Source organism: Gymnodraco acuticeps, unplaced genomic scaffold, assembly GCF_902827175.1.
Source record: "Gymnodraco acuticeps unplaced genomic scaffold, fGymAcu1.1, whole genome shotgun sequence".
NCBI classification, from domain to species: Eukaryota; Metazoa; Chordata; class Actinopteri; order Perciformes; family Bathydraconidae; genus Gymnodraco; species Gymnodraco acuticeps.
This window is the reverse complement of record NW_022991342.1, coordinates 214,193-230,155: the sequence shown is the minus strand read 5'-3', so window position 1 is coordinate 230,155 and position 15,963 is coordinate 214,193. Positions and strand designations below refer to the sequence as shown.

At 41.3% G+C, this 15,963-nt stretch overlaps 1 protein-coding gene across 2 annotated transcripts in view; it reads left to right on the top strand.

Annotated features, from left to right (window-relative positions):
- Window positions 1–15,545, top strand: part of galt (galactose-1-phosphate uridylyltransferase) — a 32,757-nt gene extending 17,212 nt beyond the window's left edge. For both annotated transcript variants that reach the window (XM_034240586.1, XM_034240585.1), the window contains exons 8-11: window positions 2,692–2,824; window positions 10,527–10,610; window positions 14,248–14,402; window positions 14,766–15,545. In XM_034240586.1, coding sequence (XP_034096477.1) covers window positions 2,692–2,824; window positions 10,527–10,610; window positions 14,248–14,402; window positions 14,766–14,864 — 471 coding nt within the window. In that variant the 3' untranslated portion in view covers window positions 14,865–15,545. The remainder of the gene's footprint in view (window positions 1–2,691; window positions 2,825–10,526; window positions 10,611–14,247; window positions 14,403–14,765) is intronic.
- Window positions 15,546–15,963: the final 418 nt, after the last annotated feature.

The following is a 15,963-nucleotide window of genomic DNA, read 5'->3' as shown; positions in this document are numbered from 1 at the left end:
TCCTAATGAAATGAACCTTCAGAAATGTATCACCTTGGCGTTCCACCTTTACGTTGTCCTTTAACTTTAAGTAGTAATGAATAGATTTGATCTCACTTTAATATTTCCTTCTTTACAATTACAAGTTGTTAAAAAATAATAGAAAGCCTTCATGAAATGAACTTTATAGCATTTTTTGGGGGGATTGTTATGCATACGAATGTCTTGAAAAACAGACAGTAATAAACTTCTTGGCATTTTCACATATTGCTTGATAGGAAATATGAAGTTGTCTCAACAAAAGACATTTATAAATCATATTCTTACTGCCTTACTTTTCAAAACCTTTAAAGTTAAGAAAGTTTAAAAATATATAAACGCAATACTTTAATTGAAGCCTAAACTCTTTTTTTCCATATTTGGTAAAAAAAATAGGGAATGGGAAACATTAGTTATTTTGCTTTTTTGTCGAGTCAGAAAGCTAAATTATTACCACCTTTTTTAATTTGTACGTAGACCTTGCAGTAAAAACGACATGCTTTGGTTTGACTTGGGCTTGTGTGCTAGACTACTTTTTAGCCAGTGGAGCATCCAGACTTCTTTTCACACAAGATAGTTTATTACACAACTATAAGAGTACAATTCATTATAACACCAAAAGAACGTGGGGGCGAATCCTTTCCTGTTTCTATTTGTACTTAATTGTTCAATATCCTTCAACTAATCACAGTCCTTATTTCTTGCAGCCTAGCCACACAAAAGGAACAAAAAGACTAAAGTAAGAGTGGAAGGAGACAAGTAAGGACAGAAACCGGAGTCACCCGGAGAGACGTGGAGGTTAGAAGGGAAAGAGAAATCGTACTGCCACTGATTCATTCAGGGAATGAGCTGGTGCCAATTCTACTGGGGGTGGTTGGTGTGTGTGTGTGTGTGTGTGTGTGTGTGTGTGTGTGTGTGTGTGTGTGTGTGTGTGTGTGTGTGTGTGTGTGGTGTGTGTGTGTGTGTGTGTGTGTGTGTGTGTGTGTGTGTGTGTGTGTGTGTGTGTGTGTGTGTGTGTGTGTGTGTGTGTGTGTGTGTGTGTGTGTGTGTGTGTGTGTGTGTAATAGAGGATCGTATTAAGAGTAGACACTTGAATCTCCTAGCTGCTCATGGGGACTGACCTTTATAAAACCAAAGTGGAGACACAAGTGTGTGTAGGTGTGTGTGTTTTCAAGGATGCCTTAAACGACCTGTACTTGTTTGGTGTGTGTGTGCTTTTCTCTTTTCGCTACTGTCTCTCTGACCCGAGGTTAGGACCGTAAATTGGCACACTGCAGTGTTTGGAGGAGTTGGAATTGGGCTTCGGCTCCTTGGTGACACTCTTGACATTGAAACAAAAACTTTCCGAGCTAATTTAATCAAACTCTTTGGGACTTGTAGTCTGCAAGTTGTCGGATTTAGGACATCCTCCACTCTCTTTCTCTTCCCTCTTCCTCTCTCAGTCTGGCTCCTCTATCCTTGTCCGAAATGGTTTTTTCTATCTTCATTCTGCTTCTTTATAATCCTGTTTAAAGGCAGCCGAGGACGAATACGCCGAAAGAAAAAGTACGAAGAAGGTTGAAATCGTGACCCAAAATAAAATTGTTAGGAGGAAGTTTAATATCTCAAACCAATGATTTTGACCAAATTGTTTCACTAAATACCTAACAATCACATTTTAATTTCCTGCTAATTTCTCTTCCTTTCCAAACATTTGGAGAAGTGGAGGCTTCAGTCAGTGTTATTGTACCAGGCTCTAATATACTGCAAGTGCATTTCATTAAGACTTTGGGAGTCAGTTAGATTACTCTGGGTTTTCCTTCACAGTTATCAAACACCACAGCATTCTCTGTAAAGGGCCTTAATGATGCACTAATGCCTGGACCCATGTGTTCAAACCTCAGGGAGATGCATGGCTTCGGATGCCCTAACCATCTCTATGCTTAGAATCTCTCGTTACTGCCAAACTAGTTTTTTGTAATTGTTTAAAAAATCAAATAATTTTTCATTCTACTCACACTCAACAGCACATGTTATCAAATCAGACTGGTGCACTGCATGATAAGAAGGGAAATGTAAAAAAATGAAGAAAACTATAAAAAGTTAAAAATAGAAAAACATCAAAGAAAAAGATTGAGAGATTGTCTATCTGGTTTTAAGGGATTATTATGACACTCACTGACTCACACACACACACACACACACACACACACACACACACACACACACACACACACACACACACACACACACACACACACACACACACACCTAATCTATTTCTTATGAATGTTAAAACCAAGGTCAGGTCATGTTTGTGCAGACTCACCAGCTTGTTAAACCTCAGCTTCTGACACATTCTGCATTCAAACCGTTTATGATAATAAGGCTTCTGCCTGAACTGCCTGTCCTTACAATTTGCTTCATGTTGTTTTGGTCCACATAAATGTTATGAGATGAGATATTATTAATATGCCGTAACGGTCTTAGGCCAGCCGTCCTTTTTAATGTGGAATACAACATGATCAGTGGATGAAATGACTGCTGGCTCTGAAACCACTTTATGAACTTACATTCACTTAAGAGATGTGTTAAATCAGATTTTGACTTCTAAAATGACATTTGTTAAAGACTATGCCCGTAGTGAAGCTTTTCTCAACATTCAATTTAATTTAAATGTCGTCTCTTCTCCAGGAGCGGGTGGTGGTAGAGAGTTCTGATTGGCTGGCGGTGGTTCCATACTGGGCGACATGGCCCTACCAGACGCTGTTGTTGCCGCGGCGACATGTCCTCAGGATCAATGACCTGACAACAGAGGAAAGGGGGGGTGAGTGTGACGATACTGTCTGAGTGACTGAGAGAGTGTTAAGGCAATTAAGAGCAGTTTAAGATGACTCAGCGTCTCACTGGGGAACCTGCAGTCTGAGTTCCTCTCTAAGGGGGCTTGCTGGGGGGGTGTGTGTGTGTGTATAATGTTTTATGTTTATTAATAGCAGAGGAAACGTATTCTACCTTCTGTTCGTGGAGTGGTGTTTACGGTGGTTCCATTTCCATAGAACTATGGGAATAACACATACAATTAAAACTGCGGTCGCACTTGTGCGCGCAGTGATGAGCGGGCCCTCGCGTCCTTGCGCCTGTCGGGGAGGGTAGCCGGTCGTCCCGGTGTCAAGCAGACGCACGCGAGTCCTGGGAAATGAGCCGTTTCGCATTTCTATAATTTTCGCGTCCTGGGTTGCATTCCAATAGTCCATTTAGCTTAGGAACCTTCCTAACGGAGTGAAATGACCCGGAAGTACGTCACTGGCAGCCATGTTAAGTGCCGTTCCAATTCTCCAAATGAAAGGAAAGGAGGTTTCAAACTTCCTTTATAACCTCCTTTAGCTTAGGAACCACTGGACCTCCCTAACCGAAAGGATAGGAGAAAATGCTGCCCCACAATGCATTGCAGCCGCAGCATTTGCCGTCACACGACAGTCGGCCGTTCACGGAAACAACCGATTATGACCGAGAAATGATATCATGAAAGTTACGGTGCTTATTAAGCATTTTAAAACGTATGTGGTAAGTTGCCAAAGTGCTTTTTTCTGAACGTTCATCAGTATTATAATCAAAAAGAGAAATATGAACGTTAGTTTTTACTGAAATGATCAAATAAAGTCAACATTTCACAGTCTTTACTGAGCTGTGCGGGGTTTGTTCAACTTTTAAAAGATGTTTGAATGGTGATATACACAGTGATAGATGTTAAGGACTAACGTTTATAATAAATACATTTGTATTGATTTTAAGATATTTTCATACAATCATACGTATTGGGATCATTTGTATTAATGTGGACCGGAGGGAGAGGGTGACAACGAGCATAAGTTTCACTTTCCTTTTTTATTTCAATTCTAACTTTGGTCCTGAAGAATATGTTTCTCTGTTGTCCACGTTCATAAAGCATAAAGCAACAGCATCAGAGCACGGTGCAGAGTCTCTAGATGAGTTTACAGTAGTCCCTCATTCTTATTAAACATCCATGTTGTAGTCCGCTGTATAGAAAACTGTAGTTTCCATAGTTTCCCCACAGCAGCAGACGCACATTCATGACGTCCGCTGGCGCATCATAAACACGTCGGATAGTGAAAGTGCATTCGGATTCTCTAAAGTACCGCGGTCTCTTCTCCTAAGTCCTTTTGAATTCTCCTATCCACTATCCCTTTAACCCCGTGACGTTTCACTCAGAGGTCAAGGAATAGGAGATAGGGTTAGAACTTAGGAGCTAATTTTTGGATTATCGGAACGCAACCCAGGTCCTCCGGCAGCGACCCGGAAACGGATGTCGGCGCGCCGTCTCGAAGGAAAACTAATTTCTCTAAAGGCTCGTCGAGGATCGATTATGGAGGAGGCTGTCTGGAGGAGCCGTAACCGAGGATACACTGAACTATTCTCCTGAGACGATTTCAGCCAACAGTGATGTTTAAAAGTGGTGTGACGCATGGCTGGACTTCTGTCAACGAAGCACAGCTCTGCAAACTGTTCCCGTTGTGATTATAAGTTATTTGAGATGATCAAATGTGCATCAGACTTTCTGCCCTTTACCGTTTGTTTACTCACTAATCACATGTCCCCTGGATGTTAGGCTATTTTTTTTTCAATACAACTGCTTTCATTGTGACACGATGTTTACAGTGAGAACAGCTGCTGAGGTCAGTGCAGAAAGCAGAACAGTGTGTATAATATATATTGCTCAATAATAAATGTAACAGGCCTACATGTCACACTTTATTTGTAGGCTTTAGGAGATATCTACAAATAAAGAGTAGGGTTAGGGTTAGGGAGTGTATAGGTGTCTTTTGTAATGAATATGCCGCCAGCAAAGGGCGTTGTTGGACTAACAGTGTGTGTGTGTGTGTGTGTGTGTGTGTGTGTGTGTGTGTGTGTGTGTGTGTGTGTGTGTGTGTGTGTGTGTGTGTGTGTGTGTGTGTGTGTGTGTGTGTGTGTGTGTGTGTGTGTGTGTGTGTGTGTGTGTGTGTGTGTGTGTGTGTGTGTGTGTGTGTGTGTGTGTGTGTGTGTGTGTGTGTGTGTGTGTGTGTGTGTGTGTGTGTGTGTTTGTGTGTGTGTGTGTGTGTGTGTGTGTGTGTGTGTGTGTGTGTGTGTGTGTGTGTGTGTGTGTGTGTGTGTGTGTGTGTGTGTGTGTGTGTGTGTGTGTGTGTGTGTGTATATGCCAGGCAGGTCTCAGTAGCTTATCTGACATATAATTGGTCAAAAATGGTACATTCTCCGTTAGCCTACGAGCTCCCCGTTTGAGCGAAGGACTATTCCTTCTCAATGCAGTCATTGGATATGCGCTGAAGTTGTCCTAGATTGGAATTTTTCCAATCATTCCTCTATGAGGAGTTCACAGAAATGTCCTTAAAATGCATGAGAAACGCACATTTTGTGAAATGACCCACTTTCTGGAGGGCGGGGCTGTCCGCAATCATAATAGCAATGTGCATACAGCGTTTCGTGAATATCGGAAAAACTATATGCGAGTAGTTTGGAGTAATTTGCGACATGTAAATCGTCAAAAATGGTGTATTCGCTGTTAGCTTGTGACCTCCACGATTGAGCTCTCAAAACATTTCTTCGCAATTTAGCATCATATTGGATAGGGGCTGAACTTGTCCTGGATTGGAATTTTTCCGATCATTTCCCCAGGAAGAGTTAGCAAAGATATGCTTAAAATGCATTAAAAACGCAAATCTTTCAAAATAGCCAACTTTCTCGGGGGCGGGGCTAATGAAATGCATTTGAAATATGTGTGCAATCATAATAGTAATGTGTATACAGCGTTTCGTGAATATGGGAAAAACTATATGCGAGTAATTTGGAGTAGTTTGGAGTGATTTGCGACATGTAAATGGTCAAAACTGGTGTATTAGCTGTTAGCTTACGACCTCCACGATGGTTAGCATCATATTGGATAGGGGCTGAACTTTTCCTGGATTGGAATTTTTCCGATCATTCCCCTAGGAGGAGTTGGCAAGAATGTGCTTAAAATGCATGAAAAACGAACATTTTTGAAAATGGCCGACTTTGTCGGGGGCGGGGCTAATAAAAGCCAATTTGAAATATGTCTGCAATCATAAGAGCAATGTGTATACAGTGTTTCGTGAATATCGGAATAACTATATCCGAGTAGTTTGGAGTAATTTGCGACATGTAAATCGTCAAAAATGGTGTATTAGCTGTTAGCTTACGACCTCCACGATTGATTTATCAAAAATGTAATCCGCAATTCTTCATGACATTGGCCAGGGGCTGAACCTGTCCTGCATTGGAATTTTTCCGATCATTCCCCTAGGAGGAGTTCACAAGAATGTGCTTAAAATGGCTGAAAAACGCACATTTTTGAAAATGGCCGACTTTCTGGGGGGCGGGGCTAATGGAAGGCAATTTGAAATATGTGTGCAATCATAATAGCAATGTGTATACTGCGTTTCGTGAATATCGGAATAACTATATCCGAGTAGTTTGGAGTAATTTGCGACATGTAAATCATCAAAAATGGTGTATTAGCTGTTAGCTTACGACCTCCACGAATGATTTTTCAAAAATGTGCTCTGCATTTAAGTATCATATTGGATACGGGCTGAACTTGTCCTGCATTGGAATTTTTACGATCATTCCCCTAGGAGGAGTTCGCAAGAATGTGCTAAAAATGCATGAAAAACGCAAATTTTTAAAAATGGCCGACTTCCTGGGGGGCGGGGCTAATGGAAGGCAATTTGAAATATGTGTGCAATCATAATAGCAATATGTATACAGCGTTTCGTGAATATCGGAATAACTATATCCGAGTAGTTTGGAGTAATTTGCGACATGTAAATCGTCAAAAATGGTGTATTCGCTGTTAGCTTATGACCTCGACGATTGAGCTATCAAAAATGTTATTCTCAATTTAGCATCATATTGGATAGGGGCTGAACTTGTGTTGGACTGGAATTTTTCCAATCATTCCCCTAGGAGGAGTTCGCAAGAATGTGCTTAAAATGCATGAAAAAGGCCCATCTTTCAAAATGGCCGACTTCCTGGGGGGCGGGGCTAATGGAATCTATTTACAAATATGTCCGCAATTCCATTAGGAATGTCTGTGCCAAAATTCGTGAAGTTCTGAGAAACGATATGTGACTACCACACAATAGGGGGCGCTAGTGAGCAGTTTTTTTGAAAGATTACGTTTTTTTTTTACATTCTTGAAAAGGTTGTGGGCTCTGACGTGTGTTCCAAGTTTTACGTCCGAAGCTCATTTTATGCTATCGCAATTTAAAAAAAATATATAGGCCACGCCCACATTCTGGATTTGTTACGACACTTTATATCTCAGTTCGTAGTCACCCCCAGAGTATGTGTAAAAAATAAATAAAAAGATTCGTCCATCCGTTCTTGAGTTATAAATTGGTGGTGTTTTTGGCGCCCCCTATAGTCCAAAATATAAATTATTTGGTGTGCCTATTCCCCAACACAGATTGAACCTATCTACCAAAATGTGTGATGTTTGGATATATTGTTGATGATTTATGAGCATTTATTTCTAAGCCCCGCCTTATTGCGTGTACGTTTTGATTGACGGCGGCAATATTTATCGTCCTAACATGCTCATTTTCTACGGTAATGTGTCTGACCCGCCACCGATGCTGTATACGAAGTTTGGTGTTGAAAAACTGAAAATTGAAATTTAAGTGAATATTTAACTGTTTTGAACATTATGCTAATTTAAATGTAAAAAAAGTAGGCGGAGCTTAGGGTTCCAAGAGGATTATTTGTAGAGCAGGTCCACCCGGATATGTGTGAAAAATTTCAGGTCATTTGGAGTTACGGTGCGACTTTGTACATTTATTCCGAAATGGATTTTTCATACCAAAGTCCACCAAAGTTGTTCTGGAAAACTGTCCGACACCTCAGGAGGGGGAAGCAGGGAACCATCCAAGCTGTGTACAGTAAGGATGGGACGTTGTTGACCTCAACTGATGGAGTGTTAGGGCGTTGGAAGGAACACTTTGAGGAACTCCTGAACCCGACAACTCCGCCCTCTATGTTAGAGGCAGAGCTGGAGTATGACGGGGGATCAACACCAATCTCCCGGGGGGAGGTCACTGAGGTCGTCAAACAACTCCACAGTGGCCCCGGGGGTGGATGAGATCCGCCCGGAAATGCTGAAGGCTCTGGGTGTTGAGGGACTGTCATGGTTGACACGTCTCATCAACGTTGCGTGGAAGTCGGAAACAGTACCGAAGGAGTGGCAGACCGGGGTGGTGGTTCCCCTTTTTAAAAAGGGGGATCAGAGGGTGTGTGCCAATTACAGAGGCATCACACTACTCAGCCTCCCCGGGAAAGTTTACTCTAAGGTACTCGAAAGGAGGGTCAGGCCGATTGTTGAACCTCAGATTGAGGAGGAACAATGCGGATTCCGTCCTGGTCGTGGAACGATGGATCAGCTTTTTACTCTCGCAAGGATCCTGGAGGGGGCCTGGGAGTACGCTTATCCGGTCTACATGTGTTTTGTAGACTTGGAGAAGGCGTATGACCGAGTTCCCAGGGAGTTACTGTGGGAGGTGCTGCGGGAGTATGGGGTGAGGGGGTCTCTACTCAGGGCCATCCAATCTCTGTACTCCCAAAGCGAGAGCTGTGTCCGGGTCCTCGGCAGTAAGTCGGACCCATTTCCGGTGAGGGTTGGCCTCCGCCAGGGCTGCGCTTTGTCACCAATCCTGTTTGTAATATACATGGATCGGATTTCGAGGCGTAGTCATGGGGGAGGGGGTCTGCAGTTCGGACTAAGATTGCACCACTGCTTTTTGCAGATGATGTGGTTCTAATGGCTTCATCGGTCTGCGACCTTCAGCACTCACTGGATCGGTTCGCAACCGAGTGTGAAGCGGCTGGGATGAGGATCAGCACCTCCAAATCTGAGGCCATGGTTTTCAGCAGGAAACCGATGGACTGTCCACTTCAAGTAGGGAATGAGTCCTTACCCCAAGTGAAGGAGTTCAAGTATCTCGGGGTCTTGTTCTCGAGTGAGGGAACAATGGAGCGTGAGATGGGCCGGAGAATCGGAGCAGCGGGGAACGGTACTGCAGTCGCTTTACCGCACCGTTGTGACGAAAAGGGAGCTGAGCCAGAAGGCAAAGCTCTCTGTCTACCGGGCCATTTTCGTTCCTACCCTCACCTATGGTCATGAAGGATGGGTCATGACCGAAAGAACGAGATCGCGGATACAAGCGGCCGAGATGGGTTTTCTCCGCAGGGTGGCTGGTGTCTCCCTTAGGGATAAGGTGAGAAGTTCGGTCATCAGGGAGGGACTCAGAGTTGAGCCGCTCCTCCTTCGCGTCGAAAGGAGCCAGTTGAGGTGGTTCGGGCACCTAGTTAGGATGCCACCTGGGCGCCTCCCTAGGAAGGTGTTCCAGGCACGTCCAACTGGGAAGAGACCAAGGGGTAGACCTAGGACCAGGTGGAGGGATTATATCTCTTCGCTGGCCTGGGAGAGCCTTGGGATCCCCCAGTCAGAGCTGGTTGATGTGGCCAGGTAAAAGAAAGTTTGGGGCTCTCTGCTGGAACTGCTACCCCCGCGACCCGACCACGGATAAGCGGGAGAAGATGGATGGATGGATGGGTTTTTCATAGGTGGCGCTAGCGAGCACGTTGGAATATTTAACCCATTGACTCCAGAATATTGTATTTTTCACCAGTCCTGGCGTCCGTGCAAAATTATACAACTTTGTCAGCGTCCTAAAAGCCTCAAAAACAGGAAACGCCAGCAGAAAAATAATAATTCCACCAATAACAATAGGTTCCTCGCACTTCGTGCTAGGACGCCGTTGGGTCCTAGCGCTCCGTGCTCGGGCCCCAAAAATGACATCTTAACCTTTTAAGACTAGAAACAAGTCTCCATACTGTAGCTGACATTATGCAGAATTATACAGAAAAATAGCATTTTAATTGCTTTATTTTTTTCATATAATTGAATTCATGTATTAACAACATGTTTTTTAATAAACAATCCAAACACCCAATGTGTTACCCAATTTAAAATATTAAATTGACTTTGGTTTAGCTGTAAATGGCACATATCCGCTGTTAAATAAAGATTTAATGGAGGAAAAACATGTTTTATATAATGGATAAGCTTTTAATGATTTATAAATGATTCATTGCTGCAGACGATCCCTAAAGGGACTTCAAAATTGGATCCTCTAACCTGATGTTTTTTATATGTTGGTTTCAGAGTATTTTTTGTTTATTTAATTGTGCAGTTTATTTACTGGCCTTTCTGACTCAACCTCATGTCTTCAGGCCTCAAGAATAATAAAAGTTTCATCTTGTTTTCAATTTACAGCTTTTATTGTTGTTCTAGCAATGTACCTTCCTCTCCTGATATTAAGTTATTATTTGGTAGTGTTTACCCTTACATGCCCTTGCCTCAGCTCCCCTTCCTCCTGCCATTCATTATTAATAATGCTCAATGCCATGTTTTCTCACTCCCCCTCCCCTTTGTTTATCAGGTCTGGCTGACATTATGAAGCGATTGCTGACCAAGTACGACAACCTGTTTGAAATCTCTTTCCCTTACTCCATGGGCTGGCACGGTAAGAGTGTTCAAAAGAAGAAAAAAGTAGATGTCGTACTCAGTATTTAGGTAGTCAGTTTGATATGTTAACAAGCCTCACTCCCAGTAATCCGAAGTCAGTGTGTATCTCTCAGTCAGTCATAGATAAGTTTACTTTCTTCACGTTCAGGATTTGTTGTACAAATTGTTTTTCCTCTAGTGTTGGACCAAGTGTTTTCCTCTTAAATTGGCTCATATGATTCACCAACATGGCATTAACTGTAATAAATCATGTAGAGTATTGTGCTACAAACAAAATTCATATTCTACAGTCTGAGGAAAAACCTCTGTTTAGTACAAATCCTGTGATTTTGATTTATGTATCTTCTCCTACTCGTTCACCTAGCTCTTGTTTGTATTTTTCTTTAGGAGATGACTCACATATTTATATCGGCAGTGCAAAATTGAATAATTATTTTAGAAGGAATGCGAAAATGTCCGCTTAACTTTGCTTGGCTTTGGTGCTGAGGGAACTTGTCAGCCTGGTACTGGATCATATAAATAACTAATGCATCAGATATGGGCATTTTCCAAAACTGTAGCGTTATACAATTCTAAATAACTCAATTTGGGATTTATGACAATCTTTTCCAAGAACGTTTAACTTGAGATTATAATAATAAATCAAAACAAAACACCACAGTTGGAGGAACTGAAAGAACCAGAAAAGAAAGCAATTGAATAAGATACTAATGTTTTGAGATGATGCCTTTGCCATGAGCCCAAAATATGTTTTTATGTTGACATAACGTGCAAAAACGCCACAAGCATTATACAGAAAGATGAAATCTTAGCACTCTCAAGATAAGCTCAGACATTGGCTCGGTAACACTACTGAGACAGTGAGGGAAATACTAACTGTGAACACTGTCAGACACCATGCAGCAGGTTCAAGCTGAAACACAGGTTAGCAGAGTGCAGTGATACGAAGAGTGATGTGTGACAGAAAGGGAAGCAGTGTCATCATGGCTGAGCGGTCAGAATTACCTTGTGTAAGCACTAAGCTCAAGGTTCAAGGTTCAATCCCTTCAGCAGGTGTGTCTCCATGAGATGTTCCATAGAAAGCAAGCAAGGTCAAGCACTAGTCTAGTGTTTATGTACACTTGTAGCAAGCTAACATGCTTAACCAAATTAGCACTGTCATTTTGAGTATGTTAGCACCAAGCACCATTCTCTGGAGCTGAAAAACAAAGCTAATGTATTACTCCTGTTTAAGCTAAATGAAGGCTCCGCATAAACAGCTGTTAGCCTGGTTAGCTTCTGCTTCAGGACAATCCACTGGCTGGAACCCATCCATATGTGTTACAGCTATGGCTAGCTATGACAGCTTTAGCTAGCACTATTAAGTTAGTTCAAAACACAACTGTCCTATATGTAGCCTTACAGAGCCACTATGCCTGTAGACTGTTAGTTTAGTTCAGAGTTAGAATGTTATAATAATAATAATAATAATAATAATTCCTTACATTTATTATAGCGCTTTTCCAGATGCTCAAAGCGCTTTACAAATATATGTTATGTTGTTATTTGAAATAAGGACATTTGCGATTAGAGGCAACCCTACCAATAGTTTTGTAGTCGGGAAGAGACAAATCCACATTACATTTTGTGACCATTTTTTAGATGTTATTGTCGTATGTCGGTTAAAGCGCTTTAAATGTGTGAGCATTTATCACGTAGCTCGTAGACTTGGTTATGCAAGTCTGTTTCTTTTTCAAGGCAGCACACGAAAAAATATGGAAAGATTATACACCCATACTTTAGTGTGGAGAAAAGGACAGAGGGCATGAGAGGACTCACTTTTTATTTCATCACACGTTCAATCTTTGAAGTAAGATCTCAGTCTAAAGTTGCCTGTGGAGAAGTCTTCTACGGATCTTGTGTAAAGTTTTGGCTTGAATCTTGTGTAGTTTTTGATTTCTTATGTATAAACTAAAACGTATAAGCCATAATACAGGGATGGGATAACCGATAGGTAGTTTGTAGGTTCACCTCATTTTCTGTGGCAAACAAACTGGATTTGTTTTGTTTTTTACAATACGCCAAAAAGAAAGAAGTAAATTCATCTGCAAACATTTCTTTTTTATCCAAATTTTCTGGAACATTTTAACTCCAAACCTCAAGGGGTATTAAGGGAAAAGAGATTGCTTCGATTTTAATTGATGTGCTGAAGCGCGCTATCACAGTGTGTCTGTCACACACTGACCTTCTCATTTGTAAACTCTCATAATGAGTTGCCTTATCCTCCTTTCTGTTTGTGCTTTATTTGTGTTCATTTGGAAGCGGCCAGCTTTTCATTTTGTGGCTTGGCTTATTAGTGGCAGTGTGGAGATAGAAGTGGCTGGGTGGTGTTTGAGTCAGCTGGGATTAGAAAAAGCTACCCAGAAAGCATTACAGGCCGTATTAACTGGATTGAAAGCATCCTGTATATGTTGAAGTGGATTGACAGTGTAATGATTTGTCTCTTAAAATGGAAGCAGTAACTGTTTGGTCTTCCCCTATCTAGCATTATTTGTAAGTTGTTGGAAATCTGAGATGCTCACACACGAAAACAATTTAAAAGATGCTAATTGTCTGCTAATAGCAGAATCTGTCTCTTATCTGGCCCCCTAAGTCTTTTTCTGTCCTTCTTTTTGTTGTTAACCATCCATTAGATTACTTTATGTGGACCTCCTGTTGTCTCTATCTGTGTCTGATCAGCCCCCCATTGGCAGGAAACTGACACTAACGAAAAGCTCTTACTGTGAATACAATGAGCTTTCTCTCAATCTCGTTATTTATAAAAACAAAGATATGTTTCCACGTCTATTTCTGATATCCTCATTACCCCCCACTATGATTGGAAAGCAACACATGCAACAAAGGCAGCATATGTTAATACAGACAGGGATGACCTCTCTCATAACCCATGCTTTAATCTGCAAGTTCGACAAAGAAATGGGGACTAATAACATCAGAATAATAAAAAAACAAACATGATGAAGGCAGATGCTTCCATTAACAAAACAGGGCTTTCTGGATATTGAGTATGACAATTATGTGAATTATATGCCATGGCCTTCACCAGATTTTAGACGTCCCTCGAAGACTTAGGCATATTTATCCCTGCTGGTGCTCGGTTCCTCACAAAAAAAAAGCACTTCATCTCTATAAAACCTTTATTCTTTATTACACTGGGAAGATAACTGCTCTGTTGCCCACAGAGTCAACACTGGCTGCTTCTATAATTTACCTTGTTAGCTTCCTCATAGGGGGCTGTCTGGTCTGCAGCTACAAGGCGTTAATGAGGTTCATGTGGTGTGGACGGAAGAGAGATAAATGAGCATGTTGGGTACTGGCTATGTATATTCTTATGTGCTTTTAGAGTTTGATTGTGTGTTTGGATATAACTGGATGTGAGTTGAACACACAATCAGAGCTCTGGTTTCAGACAGGGTGAAAAGAGACGTGCAGTACAGAAGTTTTTGCGAGAAATAAAGACCTTTTTCTTTCACAGTAGAGGCACAAAATACAATATGAACCTGGAAATTGGCATTATATGTCCCCTTACAACTATTGATCATCTCATCAGCTTCTACATTGTGTCCCTCGTCTAATGTCCCCCTCTCTTAATTCAGGAGCCCCCACCGGCCCCAGTTTAAAGGAAGACAACTCTCATTGGCAGCTGCACGCTCACTACTACCCTCCCCTGCTGCGTTCAGCCACAGTGAAGAAGTTCATGGTGGGGTACGAAATGCTCGCCCAGGACCAAAGGGACCTCACCCCTGAACAGGTGAACACTGCACAAGCTTAATATACATGTTTATGTTCAGAGACGGACCTGTATGTTCTGCAACATAACATACTGTGGATAAATATCTAGAATGTCATTTTAGACTACAGTTATCTTGCTTCACATTCATGTTTTCAACTATTTCATTTGAGTCCTCTACATCAGTATGGGGAAGTCTCCTGAATGTTGGTGTTGTTTAGTCGTTAATTCCCATTGATGTAAAGCTATAAGGAGATTTGTTTTCACCCCAGGCCATGACAAACTGACTCTTTTCCAGCATACCAATTCAAATTCAAAACTGTCCCTGCATTTCTATTTAAAACTGTATAACAGCTTGGCATTGTGTTTTTGTATTCTTCTTAGGCTGCTGAGAAGCTAAGGAACCTACCAGAGGAGCACTTTAAAACCAGAGGACACCTTGAAAAAGGAGGAGGGGAAGACAAAGAAGATAGTGGAAAATGAAAAAGACCCATGTGACGGTGAAGAGGAGGAATCATAGCTTTATTTGAACTACAGTGGACTTTGATCTATAACTTGTTTTGTAAGAAAGGATTAACATTCAAACTTCATGGTTTAAAGTTGTTAAATATCTAAAAGTGCCTCATCGTCGCTGGGCTTTAAGGTTTTGTTTTTACTGGCCCAATATCAATTCAATACATTCTGTACTGGTTCTGGTCTTGTTTTGTTTTTTAAATGATGAAACGGACTTCAAACAGAATATGCTCTGGAAGATAATGAGAGAAAACACTTATTTTCTCCCCATCTGTCTCTTCTGTTGAAATTAAACTTTGTTTGTTGTTTTGTTGTGTTTGAAGACTTTCAAACACAAAGCTTGTTTTCGTCCAACGACAAAATGAGTTATTCTTAATTCAAATGCATGCCTTATTTCCTTGTGAGTGTGTTTACATGCGGAATAACCTTGAAGTAGTTTGAAAAGTAGTTTCATAGAATACAGATAAAGCTACAAATGCCATTTCACTTGTCAATGTCAACAGAGACAGTATTCTTTTATAATCCTTAAATAATAACACTTATTAATACTCTTTTCGGATTGGTCCATGACATGCTATGTACTTTTCTTTCCTTAAGGCAACGCAGGACGCAAAACAATTATTTTGAAATCAATAAAAATATTTTGCGTCAGATTGTTCATTTATTTAGTAGGTAGTTCTTCAATAAGCAGGATCGTGTATAGCTGGTTGGCCTTGAATGACCCGGAAGGGGTTTATTTCACAAAAATGTCCCACTCCCTGTTCATTAGCTCATACTTATGACACTATACTTGACAATAGTGACGCATATTTACACTGAATCATGGGTGTTCCTAATCTAATATATCCTACTAATATTATAATCTGTACATCAGCATGGTTGGAGAAAAAAATAAGCCCTAAGTGAAAGCCCTAAAGGCACTACTGAGTGCCCTGAAGAAGGGGAGGGAAGGAGCTGAGGGATTCATGAGGATTAAGGTATTTGCCTCCGACAACATTAAACTGAAAGACAAGATCAGGTTGTTTTAACCCATGTGAATAAAATGTGGTGTACTCTCACTATGACAACA